This window comes from Oreochromis niloticus, linkage group LG4 (genome assembly GCF_001858045.2).
Source record: "Oreochromis niloticus isolate F11D_XX linkage group LG4, O_niloticus_UMD_NMBU, whole genome shotgun sequence".
NCBI lineage: Eukaryota > Metazoa > Chordata > Actinopteri > Cichliformes > Cichlidae > Oreochromis > Oreochromis niloticus.
In genome coordinates, this window is record NC_031969.2 from 16,235,693 (window position 1) to 16,253,498 (window position 17,806).

At 38.6% G+C, this 17,806-nt stretch overlaps 2 protein-coding genes across 3 annotated transcripts; both read left to right on the top strand.

Annotated features, from left to right (window-relative positions):
* Positions 1–476: 476 nt before the first annotated feature.
* Positions 477–4,714, top strand: LOC100709730 (beta-galactoside-binding lectin). Of its 2 annotated transcripts, none has more exons than XM_003452802.4 (4): positions 477–612; positions 3,266–3,345; positions 3,835–4,006; positions 4,256–4,714. In XM_003452802.4, the coding sequence occupies exons 1-4, from the start codon at positions 604–606 to the stop codon at positions 4,400–4,402; spliced, it is 408 nt and encodes a 135-aa protein (XP_003452850.1). In that variant the 5' UTR covers positions 477–603; the 3' UTR covers positions 4,403–4,714. The 2 variants fall into 2 exon arrangements, with proteins under 2 accessions (XP_003452850.1, XP_003452853.1); XM_003452805.4 differs by having other exon boundaries at positions 487–612; positions 3,898–4,006.
* Positions 4,715–14,309: 9,595 nt separating this feature from the next.
* LOC100710604 (beta-galactoside-binding lectin) lies at positions 14,310–16,436 on the top strand. The gene is made up of 4 exons (XM_003452806.5): positions 14,310–14,483; positions 14,862–14,941; positions 15,757–15,928; positions 16,073–16,436. Exons 1-4 carry the CDS (start codon positions 14,475–14,477, stop codon positions 16,217–16,219), a joined length of 408 nt encoding a protein of 135 aa, XP_003452854.1. The 5' UTR covers positions 14,310–14,474; the 3' UTR covers positions 16,220–16,436.
* Positions 16,437–17,806: the final 1,370 nt, after the last annotated feature.

Here is a 17,806-nt window from a genome sequence, read left to right on the forward strand (position 1 = left end):
TCCTCTGTATTTCAGCAGCTGGCAGTATACTCTGGCTCTAAGTGTGAGTCATACATTCAAATCATTTTGAGGATCTGACTCACTTCCAACATTTCACTTAATTTCAACTCTACCTAGAATTTGCCACAGATTTATTCCAAATGCCGGCATTTGATCTTACTGTATGCCCTGAGCTATATACAGTAAGTGGACATTAAGACCGCTGGCTCTGCTAAATATTTAGTTGTCTCCCTGGTAACAAATACACTTCTATTTTTAACTCCAAGTCTGCAGTTCCCCTCACAGTCAGGCTCAGCTCCACCAGGTTAAAATGTAACATTTTGGTGTTAACAAATGATCTTTCACTAATTAGCCTCACTTCACCAACATCTGCAAGTATTTGTTAACTGCTAAATTAGTTATTTACAGCTTTTAATTTCACTGTGAGTCAGCTCTTGGGCGTTTAGCAATGGCACAATTATATTGGCTGTTTGAAATGTCACTCAGGTTGAAGGCACCTCCCACTCTCTATATACTGGAGTCATCTGGTGGGGTGCAGAGAGGCAAGGCCCTGCAGCACTTTCATTTCTTCTCAGCTGTACTTAACCTTCTGCATCTGCCAAGATGATGAATGTAAGTAAAGATTTGACAACAATAGTTAACTTATATTACTTTGATTTTGATATGACTCTTTGGTTTACTGATATCGACAGTCTTAGGCCTTAAGCCTATTTTAAGCATTGAACTGACAGCTGGTCCTAGCTTTATCTTTACCAGGCTGATGTAATTGCATCAGCTAAACTGTACTAACTAAAAAGGATGTTTGCATTTAGTTTTTATTGACCTGTTAGGAGTTCTAATGTTTCAAATTTTTTGATGACCTTTTATGGTCAAAATATTCACCACAGAGCATATGCTTACATTATTTACTTCTCAATTGTTATTTCCTTTTTCTCATCTATAGTAAAAGATCAATGTCATGCCTATACATGAAAGTTAGCCTTAGTAATATAAACACATGATAGCACTTGAGTCTTTCATTTCAGTCACGCCTTCTCTTTTTCCCAGTGTCAGAGCTGAACAAAGGCTGCATTGCATTCTAGCATCTCTGAATTGATAAAATAGTCAGAATACAGTCAAGACCTTGTGTCTGTTTTTCCTTTTTTGGGCTAAAGGGGTGTTATGGTTTTAATGACATTAAGGGATAAAATGAAATAAAGTAATAACCTAGAAACAAGAACAGAGCCAACAATCCTGCAAATCTAAGCCAAACAGGGGTCAACAACAGTGCAAGCCTTAAGCAGAAGTGTAATTATCTCTCAAATAATGTCTCTGGCACTGTTAAGCTTCACTTTGTGTTGATTTCACACAGAAATGACAATTATTCATTCAGTTCAGTGAAGTTTATTTTAATAATGACTTTATTACTAGTAACGTGTTACTGTTTTAATAACTTGCCAGCTCGATTTCATCATCACAACAGTGACAGATTCAGTGAAGTGTCATGTCTTACACATTACATTATTCAGATTCCTTCATTAGGCAGAATGTCTGCAGCGTCACCGCCAGCTCGGACACAAGCCCAGTCCAGCACAGCAAGCTGCGCTGCCAAACACACTTTCTAACAGAGGAAGAATGTTCACATTACTATGCCTCCCTTACTTTCACTGGTTGATCTTTAAATAAATTATATGTTTTGCAGTGAGCTGTGGCGTGCCACGATTTCAGCCTGTTTATAGAAAAGTGCAGATCATTACATGTTTGTGTGTCTACAAAAGGGATATAAATGAAAGTACTGTTATCTGTGTACCAATAAACTCTGATATGGTTGTGACATATAAGTTAAGATGAACAGAATTTGGTTTAATTGGAATTTGACAGTGAACATATGTTACAGAATATGCAGAGGTCCTTGGAAAACTGTAGGATTGAGAATCACTGTCAAGAAGAGGTTGAGGTGAACAATGTTGCTCTAAGGCAGGGATGTCCAACTCCAGGCCTCAATGGCCGGTGTCCTGCATGTTTTAGATATCACTCTGGGTCAATACACTGGAATAAAATGATTAGTTCATTACCAGGCCTCTGGAGAACTTCAAGACATGTTGAGGAAGTAATTTAACAATTTAAATCAGCTGTGTTGGATCAAGGACACATCTAAAATCTGCAGGACACCGGCCCTTGAGGCCTGGAGTTGGACACCACTGCTCTAAGGTATTGCAACCTGACAGTTTGTCAACCTAGAAATCTAAATTATTTAATCAACAAAATATAGATACTAAGTCTTCATAGTCATGTTCAGTGGGAAAGTTTGGTCTCTTCACAAGCGAATCTAAAATTGTTAGCATGATCTAATATGATCAAGTATTCATGGTTATTTTTAGTAAGTGTTTGGTTTCTTGTTGACTGTATCTAGGATGTTTCTCTAACAACTGCAGCGTTTAAAACCCACACAAGTAGTCTGGGTTTCTGATCTTGTCCCTTGAAATGGAGGCAGGCAGTGAAGAAATACAAATGAATAAAAAAAATAAAATCTATAAAAGTTGCATTAGGAATTTAGGTGGAGAGTCTAACAGACTTATCTGATAACCTACATCTTTAGATTACTCTTTTAAGGACTTGTGCACTTGTACAATTTGACTTTAGTGGTAAATTATATCTGTGTAAGCTGTCTCTTCAAAGTAGCTGAACCTTCAGAAATAAAGCTAAAGTTACTTCTATTTGAAATTGACTATGAGAATTTAATTGAGTCAGTAATCTAAGGTAAATGCGGTTTTAAGCCGTGAAACGTGCTTGATTGTTGCTCTTCTTCCCCTTCCCTTTTTCTGTTTCAAATTCCCCATTAGAACAATTACAATTTCCTAATTGTTACACAAACCAGTATTTTCCTGCCACATGTACAGCAGGAACTGAATTTCTGCTAAGCTTAGTGTTTTTCCACTCCCGGTATCTAGTATTGCACTGAGGAAAATTTGACTCAGTTTAACAGTTGTCCCTCATCATTTTTCAACATTCAGTCTCTGCCAAAATCGGCATACAGAAAAATGTCCCTGGCAACCTCAGGACAAGAAAGAGCTGGAATATTTGACCAGCCAGTCAATGGGGATATAACTGAAAACACATGTTCTGCAATTTCTAGGGATAAAGTGAGGACTGGAGAATTGGCCGAGACTATAGCCAGTGCTGTTTTTTGCCTGAAGCTGTAATAATAATTGGATCTAATAAAAGTCAGTAGTATTACTAGACAATAATACACTGTATCACCAAACTTGCCTTCTTTTTTGAACAGGGTGTGTTTGTAAAGAACATGTCCTTCAAGGTTGGACAAACCATGACTGTTGTTGGAGTCACCAAACCTGAGGCTGGAGAGTAAGTATTGATTAAGGACGAGCTGTGTCATGATTTTGTAAATGAATGAATCACAGTAAAGTTAGAAAAATCTTCAATCAATATTCAACAAAATAAATTCTTGACAGGGTGTCGTTATCGCTGTATTTATCATTTAGTGCAAAAACTGATAGCTAATGTTATTGGCTAAAAAAATGAGTAAATTAGATTTTGTCTGTGTTAGCTGTCTCTTTAAAGTAGCTGAACCATCAGATATAAAGCTATGGAACATGTCATTTATCTTCCTGAACTTGACTTAGTTACTTCTATTTGAAATTGACTATGAGACATTAAGTGAGTCAGTAATCTAAGGTAAATGCGGTTTTAAGCCGTGAAACATGCTTGATTGTTGTTCTTCTTCCCCTTATATTTTACTTACTATGCTTATTTCTGTTTCAAATTCCCCATTAGGATTAGACTGAGCTACTTATTTAAAGTAAATGAGGTTTGTCACATGTCTGTACATTGCAGTTTTGCTGTGAATATCGGCCCCGGCGAGGACACAATTGCATTTCATCTCAACCCTCGTTTCAGTGCCCATGGAGACTCAAATATAATTGTCTGCAACTCTTTCGAGGGAGGCAGTTGGTGTCAGGAGCAACGCGAGCAAAGTTTTCCTTTCTCCCTGGGACAGGAGTTCAAGGTGTGAGAATGTGTGTGTATAGTTTAGCCTTGCATGGGTCATATGTAGTCTATTAGCTTCCTCTTTAGTCTGTATAGTGCCTCTCTCTGAGAGTGACCTCTGGTGGAAAATAAGTGCCACTGCATCTTTGATAACTTCATTATTTGATACTGCACACTCATCTGTGAGACCTTGATCGTTATACATCACATCTATTACAATATTTGATTCCTTTGTCTGTCTGTCTCTCTCACTGATAATACCTTTTAGATCTCCATTGAATTCACTCCTTCAGAGTTTGTGGTGACTTTACAAGATGGCTCAACATTCCGTTTCCCCAACCGCGTCGGTGCAGAGAAATACTCGGCCCTAAACTTTGATGGGGATGCTCGCATTCAAACCATTGACATCAAGTAAAGCGCCATCGTTTCTCATTTCTCATACCTGGATGTGAAAAATGTTCTTTTTTTGTTTGTCTAGCAGCAGGTAATATAAAGTCCTAGGTCTTCAGCTTCCTTGTTAACCTTTAACCTTTATCACAGATTGTCATAGTTTACAGGATATGAGTTTGTTGAGAGAGCGGTCCAAACAGCTATAGTCATAAAAAAGGAGCCTTACAAATTATAATCTTTAGCTCTAAACCTGAACACCCTTTTCTGGAACTCTACCATGAGTAGTTTTAAAGCAGTTAAAGAAAGTTATTTTTCTGTTTGCAGTTTTTTGCTTGCAGGATTCATATACAGTACAGTGTGGTCAGGTTTCTTTAATGTGTCTCGAAATGCTCCACAAGACATTCCACTTTTTAATTCTTACCTGCAAAAACATCAATTAAAGAATTTTCTTTTATGAAAAAAAAAATGACTCTGGTGACTTCTTATATTTGTTCTGCAACACCTTTCATCCTTTCCCTGTGAAATTACTTTATAGGTGATACACAGCCAGTGCCGGGCTCTGTAATTTAACCCTTACATATAGCCAATATTTCATGTGTCACAGTAGGGTCTGGGTCTAGTTTGATTTTACAACACCTATTTTTGAAGAAAAACATTGACGCAACACCATGCGTGGTTTTACATAAGGCATAAACACAAAACATCCACAGATTTATATTTTTATGTGAAACTGAAAATAAGGAGAACATTGTGCAAATGTTGGGATTTATTATATAGCCATGTATAACCACTACAACAAATAAACACTGTCCTCACTGCCGTATTATAAACCTTCTTCACACCCACTGAATATTAACAAGGTGGGAGTTGATAACCGTGTGTTTTCACCAGTAGCGTCCACTATACCCCCTCACTGGTATAGTGGACCAATACCAGTGAGGGGGTCGTTCATATAATTACAACTTTGATCAGCACCTCTGAGTAGAGCAGCATGGCTGGTAATCTGATAGGCTATTATGCTGTAATTAGCCTTTAGCACTCCTGAACTACTGTGTATGTAATGGAAGACGATTTTAATAGCTAATTTTAATAATTTAAAATGAATAATTGCAATAATTATTTTGGACTTTTGGTCTGAAACACAGCAAAAGGTCAGGGGCGGATCTAGAAGGGTGGTATGAGGTGGCATGTGCCACCCTAAGATGATCTCTTGCCACCCTAGTTTTGCATATGACAGTGTTGTTTATTAAAATAACATAGCATTAATACTTTGAACATTGTTACAGTTAACAGTGAATATAAATTCCTAAACTGAATATATTTCCTCCACCATTACCAAATGGTTCAGCCCATAGTGCAGAACGGCTTTATTTCTTGTTGTCAGTAGCAACCGATGCCTATGATTGTGCCAGACCATATTTTGAACGGCACCATGGGAATTTCAGATTTCACACAGGTGGTTGGTTGTTACACTCTGGAAATGGAATGAAGGTGAGTGTTATTAACCCTCTGGGGTCCACAGACACGCTGCACCTCCAAATCACATGACTGATTTAAGCTGACATAGCAACAAGCTGCAGCCGCGCTGAGTCTCTGTTTCACGCCGTGTTGAAAGTTTGGACTTGAAAGTATACACCAGTTTTTAAATTTTAATGACAGGCCACTAAATATATATATATATGTATAAGCCATGCTTTTTTCTAAATACTATCGTCACTTTTTTGGGGTGTTTTTTTTCTTGCTTTTTTAAAGCATTTTCTAAGGACAGTGCAAAAACAGTAAAGAAAGAAAAGAAAAGCAACCTCTTTGCTACTGGATGAAAAACGTACCATGTCGAGCAATTAAAAAAAAAGTCAACATGTGGGATTTGGTTGTTTAGGAAGAGGGGAAAGTTTTGGGAGTGATGGCAGCGAGACAGAGCGAGCGAGGGAGAGAGAGCAAGTTTTGAGATGTGGGAGATTTGTGACGTTTAGCGTGGAGTGTATAGTTAGTGTGTTGTGTTGTCTTGTGTAGTTAGTCCGTTGTGTAGTCATTGTTTTGTTTTGCGTGTCAGTGAGGGCACTAATAAATGTCACAAGGGCAGACTGCAATGTAAACGCTGTCTCTGGGTGGAAAAGAGGAGTGATACACCTCCTGTTGTCAGGCCTGCAGGGTCTTGGTCTGTGGTGTTCTCCTCTGTCTTGTGGCAGACAAACAAATTTTTTTTTACTGGCACAAATAATTTGTGGGGCATCTTATTGTGGCACCTGATTGTTCTCTCGTTTTAATATTTTTAAATAGTTGTGCAAAATTTAAAAAAAAAGGGCAGGTGTATTGGCTGCATTTTTAGATAAATAGTTGTATATGTTTACTTCGTATTTGCATTTCAAGTTATAAAAGTAATTTACTCGACACGTGAAAAAAAAAAACTACTACTAGGATTTTATGTTTTTTGTGTGATTACAGATCAGTTGTGCTAATGAAAAAACAACTACATTCACACACGTGAGGTTGAGCTGAAAAGAATGACACCAAGCAAGGCAAGGAAAAAAATAAAATGAAACAATTAGAAGGTGAAATAAAATGTAAAATCAAAAGCAGTCAAAAATGGCCATTTATATTTTGGACCTTAGGGGGTTACCTCAGCAAATCATGAAAAATTTGGTTTACATGTTTGTTCATGACAGAGCAGAAGCTGGCAACAAAATGAATGGACAAGAGTAAAGATGTTAGTAAACTTGCGCATAAGCTTCATTTCTTCCAGTGTGAAAAAACTGGCGATTAAAAGCTATACATCTCCAACACTCAGAGTAAGCATCCTTAGAGACCTTCACACCTGCATCAGTGCTCATGATTTTCCTTTTGTCACTGTGTCATAACAGCTGCCTCAGTTTTTTCTTGCATCAATGCTGATTCGTCGTTGGAGAATGTGTACTGTTGTAGTACTTCACTGTGACCACTGGAGGGCAGTGAGTGCTTAGATCCCACTTCCTCTATGGACCACCACTGTGCAATACCAATTCTATGTGCAATAACCCAACTGTATATACACAACGCTATTTATTACATATTACTTTTTTTTAAAACCGGCTTGTATATTTGTACATTTTATATATATATATATATATATGTACCACCGGCAGATAGAGGAGGTGGCTGATATCCAGAAATCCTACCAGTGGCTGGACAAAGCTGGACTGAAAGACAGCACAGAGGCACTAATCATGGCAGCACAAGAACAAGCTCTGAGCACAAGATCCATAGAGGCTGGGGTCTATCACACCAGGCAAGACCCCAGGTGCAGGCTGTGTAAAGATGCCCCAGAGACAATCCAGCACATAACAGCAGGGTGCAAGATGCTAGCAGGCAAGGCATACATGGAACGCCATAACCAAGTGGCCGGCATAGTGTACAGGAACATCTGTGCCGAGTATAACCTGGAAGTCCCGAGGTCAAAATGGGAGATGCCCCCAAGGGTGATGGAGAATGACCGAGCTAAGATCCTGTGGGACTTCCAGATGCAGACGGACAAAATGGTGGTGGCTAACCAACCGGACATAGTGGTGGTAGACAAACAGAAGAAGACGGCTGTAGTGATCGATGTAGCGGTTCCGAATGACAGCAATATCAGGAAGAAGGAACACGAGAAGCTGGAGAAATACCAAGGGCTCAGAGAAGAGCTCGAGAGGATGTGGAGGGTGAAGGTAACGGTGGTCCCCGTGGTAATCGGAGCACTAGGTGCGGTGACTCCCAAGCTAGGCGAGTGGCTCCAGCAGATCCCGGGAACAACATCGGAGATCTCTGTCCAGAAGAGCGCAGTCCTGGGAACAGCTAAGATACTGCGCAGGACCCTCAAGCTCCCAGGCCTCTGGTAGAGGACCCGAGCTTGAAGGATAAACCGCCCGCAGGGGCGTGCTGGGTGTTATATCTTTTTCCCTATGTTAATACTGCCCATATGTATATAGCGCTGCAGAACTGTACCCCCCCAGCATGTTTGCACTGAGTAGGAGATGCTCTGTAGTTGATCAACTATCAACTTTGCTAATTCTCTGATCACAGCCAATTATGTAAATAGTGGGAAAAAATACAAATATGTGTTTTTTTTATGTGTGTGTCTGCAAGAATGTGTGCAAGTGCAGGCGAGAGGCCAACTTTGACAGGTTGCTTCAAGGATAAGCAACCTGTCTTAAACCACATCATGAACCCACACGCACAATATCTGTAAACACACAGTACACTCATAGTAAATTTACAAGTTTCAAGTGAGATCATGCTTTAGAGACAGCCTCATGAGCAAATAAGTAGCCTACTTCCCAAGGTCTGAACTACATAGGTCGATTAGTGTTCTCCTCAGTCATGCTTCTACGATTGGTGCAGATGCCCAAAGTGTGGGTTGCTGGTACAACAGAAATCCAGTTTGAAATTACTCACAAGTATGTACTGGTACATATTTGTAAATGAATGTATTCATTTATATGAAAAGTTAATTGAAACATAGAAGTTGGCTAGTTTGTGATATAGCAGGTAGGCCACACATTTGTCTTACCTCTTTGGATATAACCAGGTAGCATTAGCAACAGCCTGTGATGTTTATGGGTTTTAATAACATTTTCAAGTAAATGCATCACTTTCTGATAGATTTTGTTTGGAGTAATGATTTAAGATCATCCTAAGTGCCTCATGAGATTTTCTGATTTTCAGAAAGAAGTTAGCCACAGTGCTCCTGACTTTGGGAATGGGGGAGCTTTAAGCTGCTATTGACCAAATAATGACACAGGCTTGGTTGGTGCTATAATTTGGAACAGAGAAATGTGTGAATTTATAGGATTTTATTTATTTATTTATTGTCAGCTCATAATTTTTTTAAGATGTCCCTGCACTACACTCCCTTTACAGTAATTACAAAGCAGCCCGTCTCCTAGTTTCAGCTCTAACAGCAGCAGTTATGTATATAAAGTTTTTTCTTATCCTCACAACAAATTTTGACAACCAAAGATTGTCCAGTCCAGTTAACTTGGACTGCTAGATTCACATTTGCTGATGAGTGGAAGCCTAACATTTAAAGAGACCGCTCAGAAAAGCTGTAAGGCCTCCGGGGGTCCCCGAACCATACTTTTATAGGCTCACTCTGCCGACTGCAATAACATCCACGCCTCTGTGCTGCTGCCTCTGCATCCTTCCTGCATGCTGTCGGGAGTCTGCTGCTGCTGCCAGGGTTAGTCTTGTACTTTAGTAAGCGGCTGTGAGCGCACAACAGGGAAGAAAACTTGGGTAAACTTTGCAACTTGAGATGTGAAGACGCACAACAAGGAGCGAATAGTTCAGGTAAAAACTGAAACAAGGACTTGTAGGAGCAGGGCAACGAATTGGATTGCCTGCTAATGTGCCTGTATTTATTTTCAGGATGCAAAGGATATTGTTTTGCTTTCTGGGCCTGCTTGTAAGTAGCTGGCACACCTTTGTGTTTATATGTTTTTCTCTTATTTCATTTTTTGTCATCTTTTGACTGAGCTCATTTCTCCTCAAACAAACTGGCACAAAAAAGGTTTTACCTGAAGTGGTTCACTTGTTTGAGAAGGTAAAGCAAATCAGAAACCTTTTGTTACTCTAGAGGATTCATTTTGGTCGCTGTCACTTTTTGACTTTTTGTCACTTGTCATTTTTTTTGGTAAACATGTCTTGTGAGCAGTAATGAGTTACCAGTTAGCTCCATATGACATGTTTTGTGTATCATTTTATTCCTAAAGTAAATAAATAGGTTTTCCCCAAAAGCTGTAATCATTTTAGGGAAATAAAATGAACGGACTTCAGTGAAAGTGGCACAGCTGGATGGTCAACAGTTTTAATAATGTACAATTTATATAAATTAGTCATCAAAAGGGATAGTTAAAAACAAAAAACATGAGGAGGCTAAGCTGGCAGTGAGATTATGGAGGAAAAAAGTCAGAATTCTGAGAAAAACAGTCAGAATTCTGACTTTTTCCTCAAAATTATTTTTTCTCAGAAGTCTGACTGTTTTCTCAGAATTCTGGAAAAGAGGAAAAACAAAACGTGCCCACTTTTTTTCCCCCCCAGTGGCCCTAATCCTCTCTCGTATAAGCATGTCTGGCCTGTTCTCGCAAATATAATTGGTCATGTTGGCACTGCTGATATTGTAACCATAATAATAATAATAATAACACTATGCCCCGGTCAGGATCTGGGTAGGGGGATGGACCATACGGTAGTGCAATTCGTCCTGATCGGTGATTGGTCAAAAGTCTAGAGTGAAAGAAGGGGATTTCTGATTGGTCAAAAATGTGCAATGAAGGAGACTTCTGTTTTTCATTCAGTCTGTTGTCTTTTTTCTTTATCAGCTGATGTTTCCAGCTCCTTTATCCCACCTGATGGCTCAGCTGCTGTCTGTGATCTTCAGCATGATCCCAATGTGTTATTTATTTCTTTTTACTGGTTTACAATGACACGAGAGCAACAATTATCAGCGTATGTACAATAAAAGCATCTAGATTTTACTCCAACATTGATGAGGATTTTTCTTTTGCTCTTTTGAACCAAAACAGTTTGGAAAATAACCTGAAATGGACAGAAATTGAGAATGAATTTCTTTCTTTTCTTCTGTGTTATTATGATGTGCAAAGACTAGCTATAATAGGAGTCTTTTAGGTTGCACCGATGAGACAATGTAATTGTTTTACTTTTATAATGGTAAAATGCGAAGGATTATTCATACCACTGTCATTTACAGACAGGCAAGAAATTAAAGGCATACCCTGAACTCTTGACCTCCTACACAGAGAGACATTAGGGGGTGTCCAAATTCATAGGCTGCATCCTCCTGAGGCCGCATTTGTAGGCCGATTATGTCACAGCGACGCAACGAAGGCCGTCGAAATTCGTAGGCTCTTCCAAATGCAGCCGACAAATGCGTCCTCCTTTTCCCCAGATTTGAAGGATGGGTTGGGTGTGTCCTTCGTGGCCCACCATATCCCAAAATTCATAGCGCAGCCCAGCCAATTCCAGTTTCCAACAATGGCGGCAGCTACTTAGTTTTAATATTACTCTTGTTGCTCTTTCTGGGTCACAAAATAAACTTTTCAGATATTTTCAGGCGAGAATGTAGCTGTGTAAACTTCAAATATCTGCTCGGCTTATTGAGATATCACATATTTGCAAAAGTGCTCCGACGTTTTCAGAGACGTCTGTTACTCACCAGCTCGATGGTTAGCTGGGGCGAGAACAGCAAACTCCTGGCACATCATTTTCAACCCCTCTACGGTCTTTTTGCTACTCAGGTTAAACATGATATCTAAGTCACTCAGATAGCTTAAAAATGTTATTGTTTGGCTTTTTTCAGTGTTTTATTTGTTTGTGAGTAAATCGATTTGGCTGATATTAAAGTTATAGTTTTTCACACAGCTGAATAAACGTCAAACAGAAAAAGGATTAAACAGAAGTGTGAGATGATCGAAAATTTACGCCAGTGTCCTGTTATATTTTAGATAGGAAGGAGGAGACGGCTGAGTTTATTAAACTCCACCGAGACAGCTGGTGACGCAAAACTGAAGGCTAGACCAGTTTCACAGCTGATCACTTCTGGCCTACCCGGCCTTCGGAGGACCCGGCCCACGTAGGCCTCGAAAGCCGGGTCCTCAGGAGGATGCAGCCTGTGAATTTGGACACCCCCATTGTTGTACTTTGCTCCCATGTTAGGGTCCACTTGTCAAAGGGAAGAGTCGTATCAGTGCAAAGTTGCTATGAGAGATTATCTTTGGCCTGTGACTAAGTATTTGAAGGGGGGTCAATGAATAGTTGATTATGAAAATGATGTGAATCATATACCATGGCTTTCACAGTCACCAGATCTCAACCAAGACTATCTGGGGGAAATTTCACTGACATAACAGATAGATAATAGCTCTGTTAGTGTTTCCGCATCAATTCCAGGAAACACTGAAGCTGTTGCGGAGGCATGTGTTGTACAAATACTTCACAAACTTGTCTTTGTCACCTGCTTGTACACATTGCTTCTTTGGTTCTGGTCTGTTATTTGGTTCTACATAGTCATGTTTTGTGAGCCTGTTGGCAGAGAATGCTATTTGTGTGTAAGTTAATAAAAAAACGTATCAAACATGTTTCTCTTTCTATAGACGGTCACCATAGACTTTATGCAACTCGACTCGACTTCTGCAAGCAGTCAAGCCGAGAGTCAATACTCTCATGGGGGTTAAGATGGATGTAGCAAAGCAGAAATGGATAATAAAACTAACTAACTAACTAATAAAAGAGGCAAGGAAGCTAACCCTTTGCGTAGCTTGCAGGTGCTGCTGTAATTATGTTCACTGTGCTTACTGAATTTTCCTTAATTCCAAGATTACTCTGCCAGATATTGTTTACAGTTGCCCGTTATGGATGGTTGTTCATCTTCCCTAAATCAATACATAAAAAAAAAGATGACCTGATTTGTGATATTACAAGATTTTGTTACACATAACTTTTTTGAATTCTTTTTTTCAGCCTTTCCCGTCGTATGCAACTTGTATTACAAAAAAGACTTAAACTATAACTAAAGCAAAGCATTTTCAAAAAGTAAAAACTAAACTAAACTGGAAAACTAATGTTAAAAACTAATTCAAACTAGAAAACAGAATTAGAAATCTCAAGTTGAAACTAAATAAAAATAAAAACGAATGAAAACTACAAAACTAACCTTGGTTGCTGACTTCTTAACTCTTATTTTGTCTTCTCATCTGCATAGCCATGCATAGACATGAAAGTTATATGAAAGTTATCTTTTTGACAGCGAGATAAACACATGCTAACATTCCCCTGTAATTTCTGTCACACCTTCTCAGCAGAACACAATAAAGACCTTTCAGAACATGTTGGCTTTTTTTTAAATAAAGCACTAAACCTGTTTGGAAAGGACTTAGTGACTAGACAAGGAGACATATGCATAAAGGTTACCTATTAGACAGTAAGATAGTAAGAACATTTCCCTGTGTCATTTCTGCGTTGCATTCTGTCCTCTTTGAATTGATAAACTAGGCAGAATACAACACAGACCTGTCAGATCATTTTGAATTTTTTTGAATACGGGGTAAATGTGTTTGGAAAGGAGTGACTGTAGATACAAAGATATATGTATAAAAGTAATCTCTTAGAAAGGGAAAGAAGTAAATGCTAACATTTCCCTGTGTCATTTCTGTCACACCTTCTCTCTTTCCCAGTATCACAGCTGAGCAAAGGCTGAATTGCTTTCTGGCCTGTTTGGATTGATAAACTAGCCGGAATAAAGATCCAGTATTGTTTGAGCTTTTTTGGATACAGGGGCAAATATGTTTGGAAAAGTGTAAATGACATACAGTAAGTTTGCTAAAATCAAAATCTTGTTGATTTCTTATGGGTTAACTGAAATTGGGTTAAATGTTCTATATAAAGTTGACTTATAGGCACTAAGTTTAAAACATTTATAGAATGAATGTCAACTTAAAAAAAAGAATTTCAGTAACAAAGGAGCCATATCTCGTTTACCAAACATACTATAATTAAATTATAATTAATTTAAACCATTTTAAACTTTATAAAATGTTTCATAAAGAGTTCACTTGTAGTTTAAAAATGTTTCTCTACAGTCATCATGGGCATGGATGTCATGGTAATTTGAGTCAATTTCTTTGAACTATTCTTCTTCCATGGTGGAATTATTGTACCCATGCATCTTTAATGTCGTTCTAAATAAGAATGGGATGCACAAGTTTGAATTTATTTGGGATTTTATGTGATCCACACTGACTTGTTCAATTTGAGAAGGTCTCTTATAGACATTTCAAACAATGGGAAAGTCCAAAGAACAAATACAGGTTACAATGTAACAGTGTGATGTTAACAACTGATCTCCACCAACATCTACAAGTAGTTGTTAACGGTCTATAATTTGACAACGAGTCAAACAGTGGGTCTTAGGCAATTTCAAAGTAATATTGCCTGTTTGAAATGTCATTCAGATTTAAGGCTCCTCCCACACTCTATATAATGCAGTCTTCCTGGGTGCAGAGAGACAAGTCCCTGCAGAACTCTCACTTCTTCTCAGCTGTACTTAACCTACTACATATGCCAAGATGATGAAGGTAAGCAAATATATACAGTCTTAAGCAGATGGTACAAGCTTATTCTTTACCAGGCTGATGTAACTAAATCAGCAGAGTTATGCTTAAACTAAATTTAAAAAAAATAATAATAATTCTGACATTTTGGATTTATTTGATGGCCTTTATTATTGAAATATTCATCGCAGAGCATATGTGTGCATTAATCATTTCTTAATTGTTATTTTATCTTCTCAGCTACAGACAGTTGATGCAGGGCATTATTGATTATGGGTTGAGTGCATTATTATTTTGTAATGCTATTAACTCTTTTTGGAGTCATTTATTATTTCAGCTTCAGCCAGTAAACAGCACTGTCCAGTGCAGTATCACCAAAAGTCCCTTTCTTTATCGGCACAGGATATGATAATAAAGAACATGACCTTCAAGGTCGGACAAACCCTGACTGTTGTTGGAGTCATCAAATCTGATCCCAAAAGGTAAATACTGATTAAGGATAAGCTGTATTAGGATTTTTTAAATTAGTGAGTGAGTCATAGTAAAGTTGAAAACTAAAATACATTTATAATGAAAAGCTTTTGGGGACTTTTTGGAGTAAAAAGAGTAATTGTACTTTCAATCAAAATTCCACAAATGTACATCTTATTATACAGAGAAAAGTTTCAGATGTCTCCAAATGTTAAAATGAAACCAAAATGAAAACTAAATCTCCAGGTAAGAGGAAAAATTAGTAAATTTGATTTTGGTGTGTAAAGTATCTCTTTAACCTCCTAGGATCTGACATCCACATATGTGGACATCACATTTTGGGTTGTCCAGACCAAAATATTAAATTTTGCTCTACAAGGGCCTGATATCCACTTACGAGGACATTATACTGCCACTGTTCTATCGAATTTAAAACGAATGTCCTCTTATGTGGATCTCATTTTTCTCAGAAACAAAAATCAGGTAAAAAATTCATTTATTCATTCATCAGGTCCCAATCAGCCCAAATAGAAAAGAGAAATTAAAAATGGATGCCATGAAAGAGTTTGGGTCTTAGGAGGTTAAGGTAACTGATATGAAATATGCAAATATCAGAATTTTTATTTGGGGGTGAACTTTCCCTTAAAGGTAGGTAACTACACTCTGTCTCCATTTTATTAAGATTTACTATCTTGGGGCAATTATTGTAGCAAAATTATTTGCAAATCTGTGTCGATAATTTTGTATCTCTATGTCAATCCATTTTAGCCCCATATTTTCCGATCCTAAATATAATGTAATATGTAATTGCTTTCTCTCATTGCAGGTTTGCTGTGGATATTGGTGAGAGCGAGGACAGAATTGCACTTCATTTCAACCCTCGTTTTGATGACAGCAAAGACATAAATATAATTGTCTGCAACTCTTTTGATGGAGGCAGTTGGCGTCAGGAACAACGTGAGAAAAGCTTTCCTTTCAGCCCGGGAAAGGAATTCAAGGTGTGACAGTGTGTTTGTCCATAAAAATGTGTGTCACGGTATCTTTGATAACCTTAAAAATGTCATTATTTGACCTTTTTCTGAGCTATATTACAGTGTTCACATCCTTTGTCTCTGTTTCTCTCACTCAAAATGCCTTTTTAGATCTCCATTCAGTTCACTTGTTCAGAGTTTGTGGTGACTTTACCAAATGGCTCAACGTTCCATTTCCCCAATCGCATGGGTGCAGAGAAATACTCTGTTATGGGCTTTCATGGGGATGTTGTCATCAGAAGCATTGAGATCAAGTAAAACGACATCCACCTATAACCTATAACATCCTGTTATGGAACTGTGCAGTTTTAAAGTAGTCCAAGGGATTTTTTGGTTTGGATTTGTAGTTTTTTGCTTGCAAGAATCATATACAGTAAACTATCATCAAGTTTCCTTTAATGTGCCTTTAAATGCTTCACTATTTGTATTTTCCAAGACTTTTTACTTTTCAATTCTTTCCTGCAAAAACATCAATAAAAGCATGTTCTTCTATGAAAAAAACATGACTCTGGTGACTCCTTATACTTGTTTTACAGTGTCTTTCATCCTTTCCCAGTGAAACACAGGCACTGCCCCGCTCTGTGATTTGACCTTTCATATATTTCATATTCAGTCATATTTCATACCTTCACAGTTTTGGGTCCACTTTATGAGAAGTGTTTGTACTATAGATTAATTTATCACATATAACTAGTCTATCTACTAGTCTATACATGAACTGTTAATCCTTAATTAATGTTTTTCAGAGCAGGATTTTGGAATTATTGTTATTTATTAGGATTTATTTTCGGAGAACAATATCTACACAACATCATGCACAGATTTATATAAGAAATTAACACAAAACAGACACGAAATGAAACAGTCATTCATTTTAATGAATGTGAAAACGGCAGGAACATTGTGGGACTGTCGGGATATAACCATTAATAACCACTACAACCATTAAACACTCACCTCATCGCTGTAATTCTTATACTTCCCTCAACTACGATTGATAATTATAAATATTAATGCAATATCAATTAACACTTGGAATAAAAAAACACAAAATATGGTTTGATGTCATTTTGATGGCATCTTTGCAGTTTACTTCACTGTAGTCTCAGAATGTGGAAACACAGCTTTTAATAAAATGACTCCAGCTGCTGGTGGTACATATACATAATAAATGGGATTCAACTATTCTTTTTGAAATATTTTCTTTTTTTTAAGTAAACTTTTTTTGGTTTACACCAGATTTTGTTTCTGAGAAATAAATTTTAAATGTTTTGAACCTTTAAACCTTTGAAAAGGAAACTTAAATATTTTAAATGTTCTCCAAGGTATGGAGGCCTGTCTCCCCTCACCACACTCCCTCCCAGTGGCTGATGCCCTCAGACGTTTGTGTGTTGGTGGTTCTTGGTGTCTGGGGCTGGGCGCTCATGTATGTACCGGCTCACTCCTGGTGGCCGATTGGCGGGGCCTGGCACCTGTGGCCCGGCTGGGCCCCTTCCGGGGGGTGAGGTGCCCTCAGGCCACTGGCCACTGGCCTCTGGGCCTGAGGCCCGGTCCTCTCTGGCACAGCTGGCTGCTGGCAGAGCCCGCGGGCACGTCACTGCAACCCCCTCTGGCCTCTGCTCCGTGGCTGCTGGGTGACCTCTCGTCTGGGGCTCTCCTCAGCTCTTCCCAGGAGGGTGGCACGGTTACCCCCCGGTGGTCCTCCTTGGGTCCTCGTATTCTGGGGCCTCTGGATGTCTGGGGCCTGGATCTCCTCCATACCTGCTTCATGCCCTGGGGGACGGGGCTATGGCTCCCCACACTCCCTAGCAGATTGTTACATGGAGAAACCTTTTGAATACAAGC

What these genes read in the sequence shown, in the direction of transcription:
- LOC100709730 (XM_003452802.4), top strand. An exon ending in ACCAAACCTGAGGCTGGAGA is followed by an intron (nt 3,346 to 3,834) that starts GTAAGTATTGAT and finishes TGTACATTGCAG; the next exon opens with TTTTGCTGTGAATATCGGCC. An exon ending in CCCTGGGACAGGAGTTCAAG is followed by an intron (nt 4,007 to 4,255) that starts GTGTGAGAATGT and finishes AATACCTTTTAG; the next exon opens with ATCTCCATTGAATTCACTCC.
- LOC100710604 (XM_003452806.5), top strand. An exon ending in ATCAAATCTGATCCCAAAAG is followed by an intron (nt 14,942 to 15,756) that starts GTAAATACTGAT and finishes CTCTCATTGCAG; the next exon opens with GTTTGCTGTGGATATTGGTG. An exon ending in GCCCGGGAAAGGAATTCAAG is followed by an intron (nt 15,929 to 16,072) that starts GTGTGACAGTGT and finishes ATGCCTTTTTAG; the next exon opens with ATCTCCATTCAGTTCACTTG.